Consider the following 22,150-nt stretch of genomic DNA (forward strand, 5'->3'; position numbering starts at 1 on the left):
GCATTCCTGAGGGGACTTTGTGGAACTGCCAACAATAAATGAGGGTTAAATTTCACATTTTTTTATGTATGTGCTGAGAATGTAATTTATGTAGTTTCTGTGAAGAATATATATGTCAAGCATACAGAAGTTATGCATAGGATACTTAGAAATACAATAAAGATGTCAAACGGGCTTGTCTTATTTGCTATCCTGGACTTGAATATGTACCTTTTTTCTTTCTTTCAGGTTAGAAAGTACAAAGAATTGATTGAAGTGTATCAGCAGCGAATCCTGAATCTAACCATCAGAGTGGAGCATATGGAGCACGGCAGTGTATCTTACACAGAACTGGACTTCCAGTTACTGAAAGTGGAGATCAGTGACCTAGAGAGACTGGTCACACAGCTGAAACCCAGCCTTGTTGGAAGCAGTGCCATTGTTGAGCAAATATATTTGGAGGTATTGCCAAAGTCTTAATTAGCTGCAGAGGTTCAAACATACAGATTGTGTATTTTCTCCTTAGTGTTTAGGTTGAGGAAATGTAGCCTGTCTCTACTACAGCCAGTGGAATTATTTTAGCATTTCATCAGCATAAATTAGAAGAAAGCTTGACCTTAAATGTGTTAACGTCTTTTTTCTTGATACAGAACATAGAAAAGCAAAGAAACCCCAATACAAAGGGAGATCACTTAATTTCTGCCAAATGTATAATTGAAAGCTAACATTTTTGCATAGTTTTAAGCATGAGTTGATTAAATTATTATAACAAATATTAATTTATAGACCCCTGTGCTTGAAAGCCTTCGTGCTTTAACTTAGATAATTAAGAAATTAGCTTCTGGTTGCTAGAGAAGTGACCCAATCAATATGAAATCAAGAAGTGGGAAAGACTATCACCTTCCCAGCAGACTATAAATCACATTTTTGAAATTGTAGTTAATCACTCACCTAGAGAGAATAATTACTTTAGATGGAAAGTGAACTATCATTTTCTCCATTGTCCTCTAATTCATCAGGTAGGTAATGGAGAATATTATTTATCTTTGCATATAAAATTTCCAGATACTTGTTGTAAGTCTGGAATAAGTACTCTTTTATATATAATAACTAGTACTTGCCTAAGACTTACTGCATACTTTTATACTACATATGAAATAACTCTGTATTTTTGCATTATGCTATAGAACTCAGCGATAAAGCATTTCGTTGTGGTCACATACTTCTCTGGAAATGTAAAGTTTTGACTAGCAAGACAAAGTCTATTCTTAGGAATATTTCTTAAATACTGTTCTTTAACATCTGTAGGATGATCAACACTGCCTGCAAATATCTGCAAAATAAAGTTGACAGAAATTTAAACTTTTTCTCGCTTTTTATTTTTTTTTTTTCTCTCTAGATCACAAATCTGACTATACTGGTAAATGAACTAGAATCACTGGACAAAAACAATATCCTTGCAATTCGTCGACAAGTTGCGTCTCTCCAGAGTCGATTGAAAGAATGTGAAGAGAACACAAATAAAACTACAGTACCCCCTTACTTCCCACCAGGTAAACAATTCTGTTGTATATCAGAGAAGAAACAACATAATACATGGATAAAACAGTAAATGCAGGGATTTTTCTTTGTTAATATTAAACACAGTTGTAATGATACTACTTAGCTCTTGAAAAATTGAGCAGACAGCTCCTGATGTTTCATCAACGGGTTCAAAAAGAAAATGAGGCCAAGAAACCAATTCTTCCAGACACGGTGTCTGTTTTCAACTGGAGAAAGTTGTAATCTTCTTCTTACCTGCAGTGCGAAAAGCAAATCTCTACCCCCTTCTCTTTTTAAAAGACAATTGCTTTTTTCTTTTTCTTTTTTCTTTTTTTTTGGGGGGGGGGAAACTATGTTTTTTTCTGACCAGCTTTGATTTTTAATTGCTCCTATGAAAGTGTCATGGCAATTTTGCTCTAATGCTGTTTGGGAAATGTATGAGCAACAGTTGATGTACTAAAGCTTTTGGAATGCAAGCTCGGGAAGATAGCTTTGCATGAATATTACTTTTACTTGGCAAGCAAGAGTCTTCTAAATCAGAAGGTCAAGAACCCTGGGGGAAAATTCTGGTCTCAGGGACATAAGTGTGAGCTTTATTACTGATTTCAGTGAAACTAGGATTTCATAATTTTTTTTTTTTTTCAAACTAGGAAAGGTTACGTTCTGGGGCTTAGATCAGTGTTTCCCAGAGTGCAGTTCATATAAAAGTATCAACAGTCACAAGGCATGTGGTAATTAGTTGACAGCTGGAATAATTTCTGTCTTGACAGTGTGCTCAGTTTGAAAAATCACACTCTGAGTGAATCATAGTTTAAGAAATTTTGAGAGTCAGATGTACTACAGCGGAGCAAACCATTTAGGAAACACTGGTTTAGGTATGCCAGGTCAAGCATCCCACTTGCACACAGGAGGATTTATCAAATTGGGTTGATCCCCTGAGTGTTTTATACACAGGGGGTTCCTTTTGACAGAGAATTTTGAGAGAGAAAGTCTCTGTTTTATACAATACCCAGGGGAAGAATACTTCTTTTTCACATCAGCTTGTTAGCAATCAGCTAGAAGAGGCCATTAAAAAGTACGAGCAATGTCCTGCTTGCAAGGAGCACAGGTCTGTGCCTACCAGCATTTACTTCTCATCACCTTGGGATCTGCTCATTCAAATGTCTCAGTAGAAAAGCGAGAGCCAGAAATACAAGATTCCCTTAGGAACAGCAGCCTTTGCTATTGCTGTCTCCCTAGGGCTTCGTGGCACTGTGAGCAGCTGCTGCTCTTCTCTGCCAGGGTGCACGAGTAACACCTTGTCTGGGGATCAGGCAGAAGCGAAAGCTGAACCAAAAATCTGCATTGCAAAATCTTAAGGCTCTTGTCTGCTCTGTACAGAAGAGTTTAAAATGCTTCAATGCAAAAAATAAAGAAAAGTAAAAAAAAAAGAAAGCAATATTTTTAAAGTATTTGAAGGGCATCTCATTGATTTATTGAGGGTGATGGTGTGTGGAAAGAAATAGCCTCTTTTTCTTCAAGCCTACAGCAAGGCTTTGTTTTGGTGAGAAAGTATTGAGCACTAGAACAAGAATACTACGTATTTCTATGAATGATGGAAGAAGGGGCTGCTTTTATGTCTAGGTGGTTGGCATGAGCATCTGTGGGATGTAGGATCTTTTGGAGAGGGAAAGGGATGTCTATGCTTCACAGTGCAGTGTCTAGAGCAGGACGATAGCTCTGGGATGGGTAAATGTTACTGCATAGAATTGCGACCATAACAGGATTATTTAGCATGGCTTCTTGGGATGTGATGAGGAGATGGATAGGATTTCTATAGGACCAAAACGGTATTCCTTTAGCATTGCCTTATTCCTGACCAGTGTGCCAGCTAACTCAAGCACCTTTGCATGTCACTGCAGTGTGTGCGAACCACAGAGCAGAAAATAACCTAGAAAGCCAAAACTCCAAGTGGTATGGACAAATATAGCTCCATTGACTTCCAGGGAATTACTACCACTGACATCAGGTGATGACATCCTGTGGTGTCATCCGTGAGTTTATCTCTTGCCCACAGCTAAAGGAATGCTGGAGGGGATGGAGGACGTGTGGCGTATTGTCATGGTCATCTTTAGGGCGAACATAGTCTCTGAGGGTGCTGGCACAAAGGAATGGCAGAGAAACTGCAAAGGGCTGGCAAGTTTTCTGCTTGTTGGGAGATGCCATCTATACAGATAAGCCAGGTGTCATGTAGGCTCAGATCCCTGCTAATCCACACAGGGCTGGCGTATCCTAACTTTGTGTGCCTGGCAGGGAGCAAATATTTTCTAGGCAGAGAACTTTATAGAGCGATTACATGTCCTGAAGACTGTATCCGAAAACAAGTAGTAGTTGCTTGGGGAGATGGAATAAGCATGAGAGAGCTGCATTTTCTAGATGATCAGTTTGGAGACTTTGCATGGATGCTCACACCTAGGCCTCTGAAGCTCTCTAGCACTCATTTACACATTTGAACACAATTTCCATACGTTTTCTCTGCAAGCTTGAATGCCTTGAATTCCTGCCAAACCATTTGGCCTTGCCCTGCTTTTAGTTCATATTATATTTATAATGTTTGTATTAAACTGACTCTTTGTCCTGTTTTCAGACTACATTTTCTTTCCCCCTTCATCCTCTCTTCTGCATATTTCGGGTAGGCAACAAGAACTAGAGAGAGCTTGGCTAATCCCCAAGCTGTCTAAGACCATGAGTCTAAAGGCAAGTTTAATTAAAGATTCTTGCTTCTCAGTGCTGTAGTACATAGCCCCTCTGACTCTGTCCCCCAAGGCTTTTGCTGCTGTATTTCTCACAGTGAGCAGGCCTGTTCTCACACAACATAGCAAGAAGAAATCACTGGTCTCCATTTGCCTTTCTCTCTGGCTGAAGAGGTGGGTGTCTGAGGTGGAGCTCAGTAAATATGTAGTTAATCATCATCATCCTCACTGGCCTTCCTATCTGCAGCAGTTCCTAACATCTATCTCTCCACAGTTCTGGTGAGAAGAAATATTTATCCCTTTGCTTTACTTTTGTGCTGATCTCATCTGGCTGCATCAGGGCAGTTATAGAGAGAAAAGACTCCAGGATGGTTCTCTGAGGACTCCACAGCAGATTCTTTGTCACATCTCACTAAAATAATCTGAGAGAAGCAGCAGGGAAAAGTGAGTCAGATGAAACTCTCAAATGCAAAAAAAAAGAAAGAAAGGGGAAGGAAAGAGCAAAGCTATTTTTCTGGATTTTATACACTTATAAATCAAGGCTTTCAAGTTAATGGTGAATAGGTCTCAGCAGGGGGAGGACCATGTAGTTTATCGCTGAAACTCTGGCAATCCTACTGGAGTCTTCCAGTGATTTCACTTTTACCTTATATTCTACCTCCTATGTACCTAAGACCTCTCTGTTTTTTTAAGTGTTTTGAAATTAATACATCCAGACGCAAAGAGAGAGGCACGTCTACAGGCACCCGAAAAGAGTTGGCTGGTGCCTCCTCGCCAAGGCTGCCTGAACTGCCACTGGAGACAAATATATTTCTCCATTGGTAACGGAGGGAGCTTAGCTGAGGCACCGGAATTTTCAGTTGCCTGAAGGTAGGTCAGATGAACTCCAGCCCTCCACCTCATCCTGTTAGGTGTTGACAACATGAGTGTTCTCTGACACAACTGTTAGCTTGTGTATGTGCCTGGTGAAACTGGTGAAGACTGAGCTGTCTGTGTGGGTCTTCCTATGCCAATAAGAAAGTAGAAGCCAAGCTGAGCCTTTCCCTGAGCAGCTCTGTCTTCTGTGTCTCGAGCCATAGTAACATAGCTCACACATCTGGATGCAGTGGTTCATGTGATGGGAGAGAACAGTGCACATCTGGTGCCTGGGAGCATGCGTGAGTGTATCGCCAGCCAGCTCCTGGTCTCTGTGCCCCTCATGGGAGTTTCTTTAAATGTGGGTCCCACCTTGTCTCAGGGTCTTCTGCTGAGCTGTGGTGCCTTCTCTTCTGTGATCACATGCAGCTGCTTGGCAGGGGGAGGTTGCTGGAGGATTTTTTTGGCACAGAAGCTGATATGCTCTGTGAGTGTTTCAGAGTGAAGTGGGTGAAGCGAGACCCAACAGGATGTGTCTAACTGCTGCCCATTAGCCAAGCAAGTCAGGCTCCCTGCAGTCCTGACAGTGAAGTGCCAGCTCCTTTTCTGATAAATCAGAAGGATTAGTACACAACTGAGCTGAGGTACTGGTTCTTTATGTAAGGAGAAGAAGTACGCGTGTATGTACCTACATTAGTGCTCCTCTTGCCTATTTACAACATAGGCACGAAACAAAGGAAGGCAAAAATACCAGGACATCATTTATCAGTGGCCCAAAACAGTAGAGAAAACAGTTAAAAACTTGAAAGTTTGAATAATGCATATGAATTTATTTCAAGTACCTTCTAATATTTACAAAATTACATGACACTTTGTTTCCTTTGTGCATTTCTTTCCCCGTAAGATCCAGACAGGGAGGCAAGTTTAGATTAAATAAACAACAATGAATTCTTCTGAACCTGTGCAGAAGACAGATCACCCCCTGACTACCACAGAGTTTTTTTGGTAAAAAAAAATAATTCTGGAAGAGTTTTCAATGAAATCAAAATCAAGCACATACTCTATAGAAACCTCAGACAATTTTTTTATGTCACTAAAAAGGAACACACTTCTAACTTTATTTTAATAATTCATTGTTTCATAAATAAAAACCAAACAAGTGTTCAGCAGAGAGATCTCTTTAAGGGAAGAAATAATAATTTATTATTTCTTTTGTAAAAAAAGGTCTCTCTGCTGAACACACGTTTGTTTTTTATTTATGAAACAATGTATGAATTATTAAAATAAATCTGGAATTGTGTTCTGCTTAATGACATGAAAAATTATTTGAGGTCGCATATAGATGAGCTTAGCACTGCTTCACTACCTGCAAGCTTCGGTGCTATATTTTTCTAAACAAATCAAGAGTTTTAGAGCATTTAATAACCATTTAATTCTGAGATAAGTTTATTGTGATATAAGCACAGTAATATATTCAATATGTCACCAGCTTGAAAGAAGCCCTCATGCTGGAGGTAACAATACATAATAGAGATATAAGGAAAAAAAAGCAATTGAATTGATTGTAAACCATTTTGCACCGTCTGCCTCAGCTTTCTTCCTTTGCATGAGCTGAGGTATAAGCACCTCCAAACTCTGGTATCTGTGCCAAGAGCCGAGGCCATGTTCCTAGCCATGCTACGTGCCATTTCCAGAGATACAGCCTGGCTAGTCATACAGCAGTGCCTTCCTTGCGTGCTATATTTGGAAATGAGGTTTCTGCTCCAGGGTCTCGTCCTTCGTAAAGCACTTAAGTGCATGCTTAAATGCTCATCTGCTCCAAGCCAGGAATGCTGATTTGCATCACTTCTTGGTGGCATGGAGAGAAGCCGTGTACAACCAGGGCCATCCCACGTTTCAGCTGCAAGAATCCCAGGACACAAAAGGGACTGGGGAAGGAGATGAGGTTGTTGACAATTTGTGGCATCCTCTCTGCCATGAGCTGGGCACCCAGTGACGCAGAGCTGCTCCTGTGGGCAATACTCACCTCAAGGAAGTTGCCAACGTGGCCTGGGGACACAGGGATGTAGTTCAGCATAGTGACTTGTATTTAATATAAAGGTGCTCTCCACCTTCCTCATAAATGTTGAGAGGAGGCTGCAGGTGAATCATTTGTCCTCCAAGTCACTAGTGCAAGACAGCACAAAACTGTGAGGGGTGAAGGTGTTATGTAATGGAAGGAGACATACCAGATTATGAGAAAGGAGAGACATGGAGAGCTTCACTGCCCAGACTGAATTTACACATTGGAATAAATGTTACCCTCTATCTTGGACAATTTAACACTCAAGCCACAGCTTTCTTTGTCCCAGAGGCAGAGCACCTTCTGCTGGGCAAAGCAGATCAGAAAAAGATTACCATGCGTTTGCAACAGTCCATTTCTTCACCAAATATCTCATTTCCCAGTCTTTTTTCCAAGTGAAGTATTTCAGATTGGTCTGTATACAAATTTCTCTCTATCTGTGGGATAGACTAGGATGCCTCTGAGAATAAGATACTTCTTGGGCTTTTACTGTCAGTGGCTTTAGGAGTTTTCAGTTCAGCTCTTTAAGTATTGTCTGGACTTGCTCAGGGATGGCCACCTTTGAGGGCAAAGGGTAAATTCTCTCTCTGTTATTTCTCTTTCTTCTTTGTGTAAAACCACAGATTATTTATATGCTACACATTCCTTCATATGACTGAGTCTATAAACAGCCATTCTTTCCACACTGGCTGTAAGCAATCCTGACATGGTACCCATGCAAAGTATTAAAATATCAGAATATGAGTTCGACTTTCATCATTGACACTGTATCTGGTGGTCTATGGAGTTCCTGTGCTGAGGAAGTTATTATTAATATCAAACAGTTGTGGCCATTAATATATTGATTGTCATATGAGATTTGGGATTATTCCCAATATACTTAATCTTTAATGAGGAAGGTTGTCTAGTGGCTGGAGCACCACACTGAATTGGGAAACACTGGAGCACCACTATGCTTGTGAGCTAGTGCCAATCACTTGACGTTTCTGCCTCTATTCAAGTGACCATGTCCTTACAATGAAAAATCAGGGAAAATTTTGTGGCAGTAATACAAAAAGCTAATGTTAACACTTGGAAAAAACCATTCTGGTTTTTGCCAGTGGCAGCTTCTGTTGCATCAGAGGCTCACAGACATTTCTGAGCAGAAGATTTTTTCCACCAGTGACTTACAATTCTGAGAATTTATCAGGAAACAGGAATGTCACTGCCATTCACTGTGAGTAAAAAGAAAATATTTCTTGTATCTAAATTCATTTTTCCATGATCCTGAAAATGGCTTTGTAATTGATATGTGGAAAACAGAGCCGTTGTTGTTCAGCTTGAACAAATATTCTCTTCAGAGTTGCCCCACATGAAAACTCAAAGTAATATCTGTCTACTTTTCCTGTTTGTTACTGTCTGCAGATTTCTTTGAGGGAGTGAGGTGGAGGGCACCATGCGGCTGTGACGCACTGTTGTAAAGATGTGATTCTGACAGCAGAATGCTAATTTGAAATGTGACTCTGGAATTACTGCTGCTGCTGCTTCTTTCCCCCTCTGCAATGAAATACACAGAAATCAGATGCTTTTCTTTCTTTTTTTCCCCACATCTTCCATGCTCTCAGTTCCACTGAGGTAGAAAAAAACCTAAAATGCTTCTGAAATTGTATTTTTCAAGGGATTTCCTAGTCCATCAGGCTAGTGTTCATCAAATGGGTAGAAATAGAAACCTATCCCTTGTCTGGAACAGTGCTGTGAGAAGTTATTTTCTGTAAATTAATCCCGGCTGAGGGTAGATGTCGCCATCTTTTCTCCACCCCCTATCCCTCCAAATAGCTGTAATAATATGTACTTCTTTTTTTTTGTTTGTTTGTTTAACTAACTTTCTGGGCACTTCATGCCATCCAGTTGCTGACCTGATCCCAAAAAGAGCCTTTAACACGTAAAGTTATGCATTTATGGCTGTGCTTTGCCACAAAGTCAATCCCTAGTAAACACACTGTAGAGGCTACAGTATGCAAAATCTCTGTCCTAATAATGACATTTGAAAAAAATGTCGATTTTTTTCTCTTTAATTGCAGGTACCTGCACTCACCGTGGACTGCTGAATGTTAGCGAGCCCTATGTTGTAAAGCTGAACTGGAGAGGATTTTCCTATAAATATGGTTCCTGGGGTAGAGATTACTCTCCCTCTAACCCAGAGAAGGAAGTCTATTGGGTTGCACCATTGAACACAGATGGGAGATACTTAGAAAACTACAGAATTTACAATTCCTTTGATAATTTGCTGCTCTTTAAACCCACGTATGAAAGGAGAATAACATACGGGGAAGGAAGTGGTGCTGCCCTTTATGATAATTATTTGTATTATCATTCTTATAATTCAAGATATATGGTGAAGCATGATTCAAGAACAAACACCATGGTTTTGAGGCGGGAGCTTCCAGGTGCTGCTATTGGTAACCGTTTCTCTTATGCAGGTGTGCAATGGCAAGATATAGATTTTGCTGTGGATGAAAGTGGGTTATGGGTTATATACTCAACAGAAGATAGCATGGGCAATATTGTGATTAGCAAACTCAATGACACCACACTTGATGTGCTGAATACTTGGCAGACAAGACAGTACAAGCCATCTGTTTCCAATGCTTTCATGTTATGTGGTGTTTTGTATGCCACAAGGCCACTGAACACTAGGAAAGAGGAAATCTTCTACATGTATGACACGAGTACTGGCCAGGAAGGTAGACTTAGTGTCATTATAGATAAAAAGTTGGATCAAATCCAGAGTATTGATTATAACCCTGCAGATCAGAGACTGTATGTTTACAATGATGGTTACCTTGTAAGATATGATGTGACCTTTCAGGCTTAGTATCTCAGTAACATAATCATGAGATAGAACTGGCAGCAACTAAAATGAAAGATCTGATGAGACAACGCTATTGCCAGTTCATCTTATCTGATGGGCCATATCTGTGGATGTTGGATGCATTTACTCTTTAAAGGAATTGCCTACTCTGTTCAGTAGTATTACTGGCAGCAGTGTTCCGTAGAACTGGGTTCTTTAGGTTTTTATTGGTGTTTATTGGTGCTCGCTGCTTTACAATCGTCCTCTCTCTAAGGGTAGATTAACTGCATAGATTTAGTGCTTTCTGTTCGCAGAAATTGATGGGCACAGCCTATCTACTAACCGAGAAGCTAACTACCCACTGATGTGCATTTGTCAGTGTAACACAGGCAAGTCACCCAGAAACTAAGAATGAATATTCACTGATCTTCATCAGAGTGAATTGGAGCCTCAGAGAAATTAATTGAAGCACTAAAATAGTACAGTATAGGAAGCAGACTTGGTTGGAAGACAGTAACCTATTTGTTTGGTGGAAGCAAGTAGTATCTAGCACAAGGCTTCAGGAGAGAGGGCAGAAACGTGCTTTGCTGCTTGGAACCTTACCACAGGGAGGGAAGAGGATGCGTTGGGACAGGGGCAGATTTCACTGCCTTCACCATCACTGATGCAGTGGGACAGCTGCCCCTAGGGCCCCACCTGTAGCTGTCTCTTAACACCTCAGCCCTCTCCCAAGCTGTAACAGCACCAGGCTGGCTTCTAGAAATGGCTGTGGGGACAAAACTGGCAGCAGGGCTCTCACCACTCTGCTGTCCTTAGCAATTCCATGTTTCCATGTGCCTAAACCTGGCCTTACAAATGGTTTTGCTGCAAACTAGACATGTTTTGTGGTCACTTTGTCTCCATTTTCCTGGCAGTACAGTGCAAGAAATACCGTTTCCCTTTTCTTTACACTCTTGTAAGCTCAGGAAAATTCTCCTGTTGACTTTATTGGCCATAAGTGGCTCTCAGATGTATATCATGCACTCCCATAGAATGACAGCCGTGTTATTTAATGTGCCTCTATTCAGCAATTTTGCCATTCTGTAATTAGACTCCTGAAAGCCTTGTTAGTGTAAGGTCCAATTTGTTCTCTGGGTAATTCTGTCTTACAACAAGCTAAGAGATCTTGTGGAAAATGGAAGTTGGATCAAACTAGTTGGATATATGATATGGTGGGTTTTTTAATAAATATTGTGTAATATTTTCTGAGTGTGTGCACTGTACCAATGTCTTACCTTCATCATGTCAGAAAGCAGACTGAAATACTGAAATTCAGAGCTCTACAGTGATGAAGAATGCTGTCCATGCTGTTCGTTTTCTTCCGTTACCTATAAAATCATGTCTGTGTCCTCTGACAATCAAAATCAGTATGTTTGTAAATGATTGCTTTTGTTTTAATAAAAAGATATTTCAAAGAATCTCAGCTGTGCTATAGAGCCATGTAAAGCTGCTTGTGACAAATAGGTAACTTCTGGCATGCAACGGAAAGCCAGGGCACCAAATGTTTGAAACAGGATCATTGCACTCACTTGGGCTCTGTATGCTTAAACAGCTCTGGAAACAACGCAAAGGTGTGAATCAGTATGTCAACAAGTACATACGAGGAGCTTTACTTCCCCACACAGAAATATGTTGGCTGGTTAGGGTAACATTTCTCCACCAAGCTGAGATTTTACTCTAAACATGGGAAGGTGATGAACTGATGACACGTTTTGAAGCCAGGTGCTGCCACTTATCAGGTATCAGCATCTGTTTCTTGGAAACCTGTGAAATGAATTTGAAAGCCATGGAGGCATCGGTGCGGTAATCAGACCAGTCAGCACAAGCAGCGCTGCTGTGTGAATAATCCCTAGCAGCCTAAGTAAGCGATTGGCTGAGAAAGGAAGAAGAAAATACTGCAAAAAAAATTTTTTTTTCCTCTATGTCTCTGTGTGTGTGTAACAGAAGGTGGATAGGTCTCATTATGAAGAAATGTCAACATCATGGGCCTTGGGGCTCCTCAGCTCACCACCGTTTAGGGAGAGAGTTGATATTGGCATGTATGTGACCAATTCTGTTTGAGGTACCACACAATGCCACTGCAGAGAAGATGAAACAAGAGGCTTAGACCTCGGTAGGTCAGTGCAAGAAGGAAAGCAGAAACGTCCCTGCACTTACAGAATCATGAAATATTTTGTGTAGAGGGGTTGGGTCAGGATGTTTTAGTCTTGGCAAGGCTGAATGTGTCCCTTGATTTTTGTCCTGTGTTAATATTTTTCAGATAGCTAGTTCCTAGGTGCAGCGGGGGCTCCCCTGAAGTTTATCAGGGCAGAACCCGGCAGCTTGTCCTGTCCCACTACCTCAGCTAGGAGCAGGGCAGCCGGGCAGCATCAGTGCAGCTCCACTCCCGATCATCGGCCACCTCCATGAGGACAGGAACAGGTCAAGGCCAGGCTGGGACATGGGCCTGGCAGTAGCCATCACCAGGCACGGCTGTGGGGAACTGGAGCAGGGGCTGACAGCTCTGGGGGGGCTGGCATGGGGTCCTGGGGAGTGGGGAAGGGTGGGCAGTGAGGCCCATAAGTGCCCCTCGGGCCCTGGCAGTTGGCAGTGCTTCTATTTAGTAAGACGGTCTGCAGAGCTGTAGAAAGACCATTGTGCTTTTAAAAGTAGAAAAATAAAGGCACGAACTGACTATATTCCAACTCTTGGGTTATTGATTTGGCATCTCTCCATGGAGGTTTTGGGGTATATAAACAATATTGAACATAAATAGTACCTGCCACAGAACCCGAGGGAGGGGACATCTGTCTCAGTGACACAGAGAACTGCAGTACAGGGACTTTGATGTAATTTCATTGATGAGTGGTTTTCACGCAACTTAACTTGAGGCACCTAAGACGGGAAACTTGGCTCTGATCTGTGCAAAGACTGCACATGGAGAGAGTGGGACCTTCTGCAAAGGAGCATTTCAAGAGGAGGGAGTAATATATCTTTTCACTTCTTCCATTAGACTGGTCTTTTCAGACCTTGGGTGAAGGTGGTTCAGTAGTGCTGGCTGTTGAAATCAAAGTATGCTCTTGAGCTGGCCGTTGCATGCAACCTTGGGCAGACTTCACCCACTGTACCTCTTGCCTCCTCTCCTGTAGCTGGTGCTATCTCTGCTTTACTTGGGGGGGTGCTTTCTCCGCTCCTTTCACCTTGGATGTGGAGAAGTTCTCACCTCTATGCTTCCCAGCACAGGCTGTTATCGGCTTGGTGGCTCTACACCATTTCTTAGCCTGCGGTGACATACATTTCGCTCTGACCCAGGCTTTCCTGACACCTGCTGACCTCTTTCCCCTAGGTCTGTTCAAAGTGCAGTGACAAAATTCATTCTTTTTTGCCTTTTGCAGTTCTTCTTGGATCTACCCTCTCTAATAAATTAGACACAATCTCTTTTGCCTGTAGTCTGGGGCTTTCACATCTTTCCTTCTCACCAAGGCTGCTACCTGAGCCTCCCTGCTTTGCCACCTAAGTGATGCCAGCCTCTTTCATCCTCCTATTACCTCATCACACATCCTTCTTTTTATCCCACACTGACACTTTTCTCTGGGATACCCTTTCCAAACAGATAGATCAGCTTGTGCGGTCTCCTCCAAACTTCTCATTAATTTCTCTGTGAATTTCTCTGTCCTGATAAATTGCTAACTGACTACAGCTAACTTGTTGCCTTCAGCGGGAGACCAGTATTTATTTGCATCATGTATTCATTTAGCTGGCACAAGAGAGCATAAAACTGGCACATATAAACTCTCTTATTATTCATTCCCGTATGTCACTCTCTCACTCTCTGTTACATTCACTTGTTGTATCTTGTCTTAAACGAGATTGCGAGCTCATCAAGGAAAATATCTGCCTTTTAATTTGGGGTAGTACAGCACCTAGCACAACAGGCTGCTACCTTCCTCCTCTCTCCTAGGTACTTCTGAGCAACAGACAATAAAGAGCAACAAGATTTGGCCAGGGATTGTTGCATGCATCTGTGTTTTTGTCTGAATTTTCATGCATGCCGCTACGTGTGCTGCATATAAATTGGCTTTGAAAAGTAGGCAAACAATATGCTTCCAGACAACTGTGTAAACATTCTGTTCAAAGTTGTTTCAGTAGCTAGGTGCACATAATGTAGCTACAATGCATCCCTAAAGTTGTACCATGTGGGGTAGGATCACTTTTCCTCCTGTAAATATTTGATTTCTTTCCTTTCTTTCTTTGTGTTTTTGTGATGGCACAAAATCCAGAGACCAATGGCACCAGTGTTCACCATGCACAGAGCCTGCAGCCAGGATCTTTTTCATACTGCCAAACAACCTGTGATTTTGCAGGACTAGCAATTCTCCTTCCAATGGGACAAAATGCTTGCTTTGTAGGTGAGCTGGGTTTGGAGAGATGGGAATACAGGAATTGCAACATTATGGTTTGTAAAAGCAAGCACATGTGAGGGCAAATGTGTGTGTCTAGCAGGAATCTTCTCTTCCCCTCTGCTTGCTGGGCTGCTGCCAGTTTGCAAGCTGTTAGCCACGTACAGGGAAGCAAATGAAGTGAAGGAAGCTGCATGGGCAAACATCCTTTTGAGTCTTCAGGGAGTGGCTCCTGCCAGGCCACTTGGGCTGTACTTGGCCTTGGGCCACTGGTGAAGACAGATCTGGCTTTAAATTATTGCTCTTCATGAGCAATGAGGCTAGAAAGTGATGGCCTGGTTCCAAACTCAGCAGCTCCTAAACTTTTTTATCTTCTGTCTGCTACATGTGATTCCTAGGGAGCAACGGGACACAGCCATATCCCACATATAGCTGTGTGCCATTCACACCTGTGTTATGGTGGAGAGCGAGATGGACAACAGTGCTATACAGCTGGTGGATCCACCAGTGGCAGAAGGCGTCACTGGAAGAAGACACATGAGTGTGGTGCTTTTGACTGGGGCTGTGCAGAAGAGGGGCAAAATCCTAGACAGATCCCAGGAGGGTCTCTTTGTCCACCTCTCTGCTTGAAGGCAGGATCACGTACGTCTGAGCTGTCCTTGACAGCTGTTTGTGTAATCTGGTCTTTAAAACCTCTAATGATAGAGATTTCACAGTCTCCCTAGGTGGTCTCTTTGGGCACTAAACTGCCCTCACAACTAGGAAACATTTCATAAACCCTCTCTGCTGCAAATTAAGAGGATTTAAGAAGTTAAGCATGACTATGTTGCTGAGACCAAAGGCTCAGCTACCCCAGTATTCTCTACATGACAGTAGCGAATAGCAGAGGCTTCCAAGAAGTGTAAAGGAGCAAGACAAGGATGCAGTGATAATTCTGCCACTGGACTTCCTTACTCTAAATTTTGGGAATGTTTTCTTGGTCTATCTGCAACAGATTCAAAAAGCAGTTAACTGTCATCTATGCAAGAACCAATTGCATAGCAGAAAATGCTTTTCGTATATCTGTGATGTCTTCTCTTTTCTAGGTAAAGAAAGCCCAGATTCTCACCCCTTCCCCCTCGGTCACGTTCTCTAAAACTTATAAAATTTGTGTTGATCTCTCATTTTATTTGGTCTTTTCATCATAATTGAGGAGAATGGACTGGTTATCTGTAAATCTCATGTATAATACCTTGAACTGGCACCATTTTTTCTATTGCTGATGAGTTTTGGCCTCAGACCTTTCTGGTTTGAGAGAAAAATCATTAAGGAGCTAGGAAGAGAAGAAACAAGAAGAGAGCTAACACTCTATCCCAAGCAACTTCCGTGAACTTCGAGAGTCCCACAGCCTGCGTTTGACACCTGGTGTTCAGGAATGATATGCATGAGATACACAGAAGCTAAGGTATAGGAGTCAGCCCTGGGACTTCTTTGTCAGAGAGGTACAGAAGAACTAGGCTGTCATTACCCTTCAGGCTCCAGGGATACTGCATTCCTCCTTGCAGGGTAATACAGCTTTCAGAGGAGGGATGAAGAGTTTGCACCCAAACTCCACACTCCAGCCCCTGTATTATTCTCTGCTGGTGCTGCAGTGCGAACCGAGGGCTATATGGGTTTGTACATGGTTTGGCTCTGACTCCTAGTGTTGCAACTGCAACTAACTAGGAGATTTCAGTCTTTGGCATTTCCTTCTGGCTGGTTTAGTGCGTCAGTTGTTCTGCATCCTCCTCTTGGAAGCTCAGGTCTCTCACCGTATTGCATGCGGGACTGAGGATATGTCTGTGCCCTGGAGTACAATTCCTTACACTGTCACTTGAGTCAGTAAGCTGAGAGGATGTAAAGCTGCCAGTGCCTCTTGGACCAAGGACAGAAATCTCTTTGCCATCTCTCATTTGGCAGTATAGAAGCTTCTTTAAGCTGAAAAGCAGAATAGCTGTTTTAGCACGACACTAACATGGGTACTTGGCTAGCAGGCTACTCTAATGTGACTAACTTGCTTCCAGAGTGCAAGCACTGTGCCATGGCAATGACCCAGCTTGTTTGGAAATAGTGACAAACCCCTCTGTGCAGTGTGGTGTGGGTACGTACATCGACACGCAATTCCCTCAGTCCTGGGCACTCTGCAACTGGGCATAGGAATGCCTTTTGCACCTTTACCTAGCGAGCCATACCTTCGTTAACCTACTGGATTCTTGACCAATTTTATGTGCATCTGTGCAACTCAATTAATTCACTCCTGATTTGTAATCAGGGCGGGCCAAAGAATACCCTGCAAAGACTGATGGAGGATTGCTGCCACTGCCCGTGTGATGGAAGATCAGTGTTTGATAGATTGGTGTAAAAGAACTCAGGTTCCTGATGTTTGTGTGGGAAGCACATGCACACAAGCTGCACAAATCATTACCATCTGTATTATGAACAGAGCCCAGAGCATTAACCTGTTCTATTAGTTGCCTATGCTGGAAATACTGTTTATGTTAGCAAAGCTGAGGTACAAATCCTTCTTATGCATAATGCAGGACAGTTTATACATTTGACAGGAAAGCAATTTGAAACATTTTGAATGGAAACATTCTCTGCTGAATCGTTTTATTGTGATGAAAAATACCCTCAAGAAACAGTGACATTAAAGATGCTGGGTCTCTGGAACCCAAGAAAGTTTGGAGTGATCAAATGCACCTTGATTTAATACCTTCTGCAATGCTCTTTTGGTGTGTTTTAAAGGGGGAAGAGACTCATTTGGCTTTTAAAATGGGAATAATAATGATTAGCTCTTTGCATAGTGTCTTTTTTCTGTGGGCCACAGAATCTTTCACTAACTGTAATTTAGCATGGATACCTCAATGTGAAGAAAGGGAAGATATAATAATACTTCTCATATTCATGCTAAATTCCATGCCTTTATAACTCGGGAAGGAGAAAAAGTCAGCTGGAACTTGTGAAAGATCTCTTTATCTGCAAACCATTCCTTTTATAGCTTCCCTCCCCATAAGGAAACTGTAGCTTGGCAGAATGGGGGACAGTCAAGTTTCCGTAGGTCAAATAAAGTGCATACATCTGGGCTTTTGTCTCCATGCTGATTACTGGGGTCTTTTCCCTTCAAGCAACCTGACTCCCTTAACAACTTTGGGGTGCAGTCAGCGCAGGGCAGGGGTTGGGATGGGGATTGGTACTGCTTCTGGCATTGCCAGCTCCTGCAGGAATTTCTTAGTGCAAATCTTTGGGAACTGGATTATGTTTTGGAAGCGATTCTTTGATGTCTTCTTACTGAGGGCCTGGGGGCTTTAACTGTGTGTCTGTTCTCAGTGGGAGATGGGAAGTATTTTCTCTTTTCCCTAGCTCAGACTACTTTCTGCTTTTCCCTTTGTATTGGCAGTAAGAGAAGTGGCTCGGAAATAATCACAGATGTGTCTGCAGGCACAAAGTAAGGCTCAAGGAGGATGGCAATTATTTTTCCTACACAGATCTTCTGGAGTGATGTCCAGAATCTGGGTGATTGTCACAGCATAAATACCTCAAGACACAAGAATGATCTGTTGATTTTAGTTTTATCTGCTGTTAACTCTTCATGTTTTCATATAGAGAAACATGAGCAAGGACCTTCTTTCTGTTGCAAAGAACCTTTCCTAAAAGCATTTTAATAGAGCCAAGATTCATAAATCAATGGCTTTTTAAGTGCACATATTACCTTCTGGGAATAGATTTGTGGATTCATAAGCAGATCACAATAAAATGTTTTTGCAATCCTTGAAAAAAGAGCTGGCATTGTCTATATTGCAGGGGAAATAGGGCTGAGTCTGAGTGTTATAGACTGACTAGTCCATACTGGTGAGAGGTCCCCTCTTTCACAGCTAGGTCTTGAAGAAATCTGGTGAGAGAGGTTCAGACCAGAAACAGAGAGTGAGGAAACATCATGTGGATGATCAGCGGTTTAGCATGGCTCTTCATCCTCTCTTATATGGTAGTAGTACAGATTTTCTCTTAGTGCACAGCTTCAGCTTCCAGCATGGGAATTTCTGTGACTCACAGGCAGGCCATGGATACACTTTTTTGCAGCTTTTTGTATGAAATACATCTGGAAAACATGAGCTAGAAGTTTTACCAGTGCCAGCCTAGGGTAGGATTTTGGACAGGATGTCCTAAGTGATGTGTCCAAGGTAGTCTGAAGATTATATTATCAGGGTAAAAGTGGAAGGTGTATATACAAGAATGTCACCGAAACAGAGAGAAGGGTTTTGAATGGCTTGGCTTTGAAAGGATTTGGGGATGAACAAATAATGAGGACAGACCAAACGGTTTCTGGACTTACAGTCTTCAAGAGAAATAATGCTTGACCAAAATTTCCTGCACTTAAATACTTTGTTAAGTAAGCTTTTAGCACATTTTTCCTTTAAATAAGTAGTATGTATTTACAGCTTGTAAAATATGTTCACAATGTACTTTTGGCCAAGAATTATTTTGCACCCATAAATCGCGCAAGTTTATTTCATACAGTGAAAAATGCTGTCAATTGAACAATGCACTGAACAGGATTTAGTGGTAGCACCTGTGGAACATTCCCAGGAGCTAATCCTTCATATATCTTGGTGAGAAATTATTATTACTCTGCAACAGGGTGAAAATCATCCTGCATTAGCCCCTATTGTAGAAAAAAAAAAGCTAAATAAATCCTTTTTGAAATGTGCTGGAAGTGTTCAAGGCCAGGTTGGACCGGGTTTTAAACAACCTGGTCTAGTGGTCGCTGTTCATGGCAGGGGAGTTGGAACTAGATGATCTTTAAGGTGCCTTCCAACCCAAACCATTCTATGATTCTTTGAAAACACAAGACAGGGATTACCACAGCTACTAGTAGCTGTATTGACAAGGTCTCAGTTTTACTGCTGAAACAAGGGTGGTCCAAAGAGCACCACTTACTTTAGACATCACAGACATGATCAGCAGAAAAGTAGTTAATGTGCTGAGCGCTGGAAAAGAGATGATGGTTAAATGGAGCAAAAATTGCCATTTTGTACCTGACTCTTCACAATCCTGCCTTTGCTTGCAGCTGTGTTGTGTCATCAAACCATGTGCAATCCATGGGGTTTCAGCTGCATGACTCCCATTAACTTTAATCAGAGTCAGGAGAATAAACTGCTGAGCAAAGCACTCTGAAAACGTACCCCTCCATTCTTAACAATTATATTCTTTGCTTTGTGTGATGGGGAGTCTTTAGGAGGCAGAGCTGGATGCTCCATCATTTCAATACCTGCTCTTTGTGCATAATGAAATCAGCACTGTTTGCAACCTGCTCCCCACTACGGTTGACAACCGATCGCACTACACAAATGACCAAATGATTGACTTCAATGTTTCTCCACATGAAACAGATACAAACCTTTCAGGGAGATATCAACTGTGTTCTGTGCATGCGTGTGGGGTCTTACAGGATAGAAAGGCAGTTTAGGAAAATTCAGAGTTGTCGTCCTTTAATGAAAATTGTTGCCAGGATACTGTCAAGTAATACAGGATAACTGTGGCAGTTTTAGTGTTAAAGAAATGAACAAATAACAGCAGTCAGAACCAGTGCCATGTACTACAGGCTAGAGCAAAGCTCCAGGTGCAGGGTGATATAAGACCACTGCCGTATTTCCATGAGCTGTGGCAAGCATGCGAACCCCAGAATGGTCCGTGCAAAGAGCCCTGCAGCAGTCAGAGCCGGTGAGATGCTGAAAATCCTTGTCCCTCATTAGTCTCACTGACTGAGAGATACGGCTGCTCAGAAACCCAGATAGACAGCAAGCACGTAGAGCTGGCATCTAGCCCTCTCACTGTATATGTGCTTCCTGGCTTTTATGCCTGGACTCAATTGTTCTGAGTAAATAATCGCTCTCGTTTACAGATCTGCATTCTGAATAATTTCTTCAGCGTTCAAACACGCCCCAACCTTTTACACGACCCTCAAAGTGCAGATAAAACCACTGAGATTTCCTGTGGGAACTTTAAAAATACAATAACCACAAACTCCTCTGAAGGACAGATAAAAATGTGGTGAAAGTTTCATTAGCAACTCCAGCCTTTTTAGTTGCACTAGCAGCCATATTTTTTGAAAAAAGGACAGTTTTTGCACAGATGTCAAGTTTTGCTACTTGAGGAATGTGAAAATGAGAACAGAGTTTTCAGTGCATTCGGATCAGTAGGCATAATCAGGTCTCAAGACTATCCTTCCTTATCCAGATAAACAGTAATTCTTTACAAAGATTTCTGAAGTGTACCATGTTCCCATTTACTTAGACACGCAGTACTTTTAGTGGGAACCATTGAAAGGCGTTGTCCTGCATTATCTGAGGGATTTTGAAGGAAATGAAGCAAATCTGCTTTACAATACATTGTTCCTGCAAGGAAGGATCTCACAGAATCTAATCTTTTTTTCATTCATTTTTTAGTGTAGCCTGCACAACAGAGGCAGCTCTTCAGCATGATTTGTATGATAATAGCATTATTTTGTCCCAAATATGATGCACATCTCAAGGACCTCCATAGTCACATCAGGGGGATTGTTCAGTCCAGACAAGGGGGAGGAAATTGTGGGGGGAATAGTGAAGTGAATTTCAAATATTACCGTTAAATCGTTACATTACCTTTTTCGACTGCCACCAAAAAGTCTTTTCAGCAAAAGGGACGTTCGGCTTCCCATGGAATTTCTGTCAGACTATAATAAACTGAGCTTTTCCGAGAGACTTAGCCTCATGAATGTCACCTGTCTGCCTAATCCTGTATTGCAATAGAGCTTTAGGCAGTCAATAAATGCTTAGCCTCAAAACAGAGGTCCTTTTCAGTCTGCATGGGTAATTAAAGATAAACTTCTGGGAATTTTGAGGTGAAGTAGGAATTCACTTCGACCTTAATGTAGTTTAGGTCCAGAGCTGTCTGAGGTGCTGTGGCTGTCCCCCCATTCTAGAAGGGTCTTCGCTTCCTATCTGATACCCGTTATACCCCAGGGTACCTTACATGGTCTCAAATACCCACATGAGAGCAACCAAAACCTAATTTATGAATGATTTTAAGCATCTATAGGACTGGGAGTGCTCTGAAGTCTGCAGAAAGGAATGCTGTTTGAGATTTAGGTAGAATTTAGGGAGATTGGTTCCATTTTTCTTTCTCTTTGCATTATGCAGGGATATCAGGGAAATTGGCCTCGAAATTTAGCCTCTTCGTTGGAATGCCTAAAGCCGGCAATGTGAATCCCTCAAGTGCCGGCTAGAACACTGCCTGGGCTTCCACAAGTGAAACTAAGTGCTGTCTGTGACACTGTAACAAGTAGTTGTATTTTAACAGAGCAAATGATTTAGCATGGGTGCTTTGCTTTAATTATAGAACTGAACCCACTTTTCCCTTTTTTTGCAAACTGTTAGGAAATAGCTCATGAAGTACTTGTTGTGACTGGCTGTGTTTCATTCCTGGTCCTCTCAGTGTGATGAGTTTGCTGTGAATATTCACAGTTCACACTTGTTATTTTACTGCAAAGCCATGTGAATCAGATGGAATGGAGTTTATCTGATGCATCTTTATCAATCTACAAGGTGTATTTACTCTAAGCTAACTGTAAAGGCACTATCCAAAGAAAGAGTTAGGCACAGCCCAGCTCTGATTCACTTGCTCCTTAAGGAAGAGCTTTCATGTTTTTAAGGAAGGATATGAAATAATACAAATAGGT

At 41.9% G+C, this 22,150-nt stretch overlaps 1 protein-coding gene across 1 annotated transcript in view; it reads left to right on the forward strand.

Moving 5' to 3' along the window:
• Positions 1–10,024, forward strand: part of OLFM4 (olfactomedin 4) — a gene marked incomplete at its 5' end in the record, with an annotated part of 20,199 nt that extends 10,175 nt beyond the window's left edge. Inside the window, 3 exons of the mRNA XM_009870900.1 lie at positions 229–441; positions 1,379–1,532; positions 9,231–10,024. Coding sequence (XP_009869202.1) covers positions 229–441; positions 1,379–1,532; positions 9,231–10,024 — 1,161 coding nt within the window. The remainder of the gene's footprint in view (positions 1–228; positions 442–1,378; positions 1,533–9,230) is intronic.
• Between the last annotated feature and the right edge of the window lie 12,126 nt (positions 10,025–22,150).

The sequence above is a fragment of the Apaloderma vittatum genome, unplaced genomic scaffold (genome assembly GCF_000703405.1).
Source record: "Apaloderma vittatum isolate BGI_N311 unplaced genomic scaffold, ASM70340v1 scaffold13266, whole genome shotgun sequence".
NCBI classification, from domain to species: Eukaryota; Metazoa; Chordata; class Aves; order Trogoniformes; family Trogonidae; genus Apaloderma; species Apaloderma vittatum.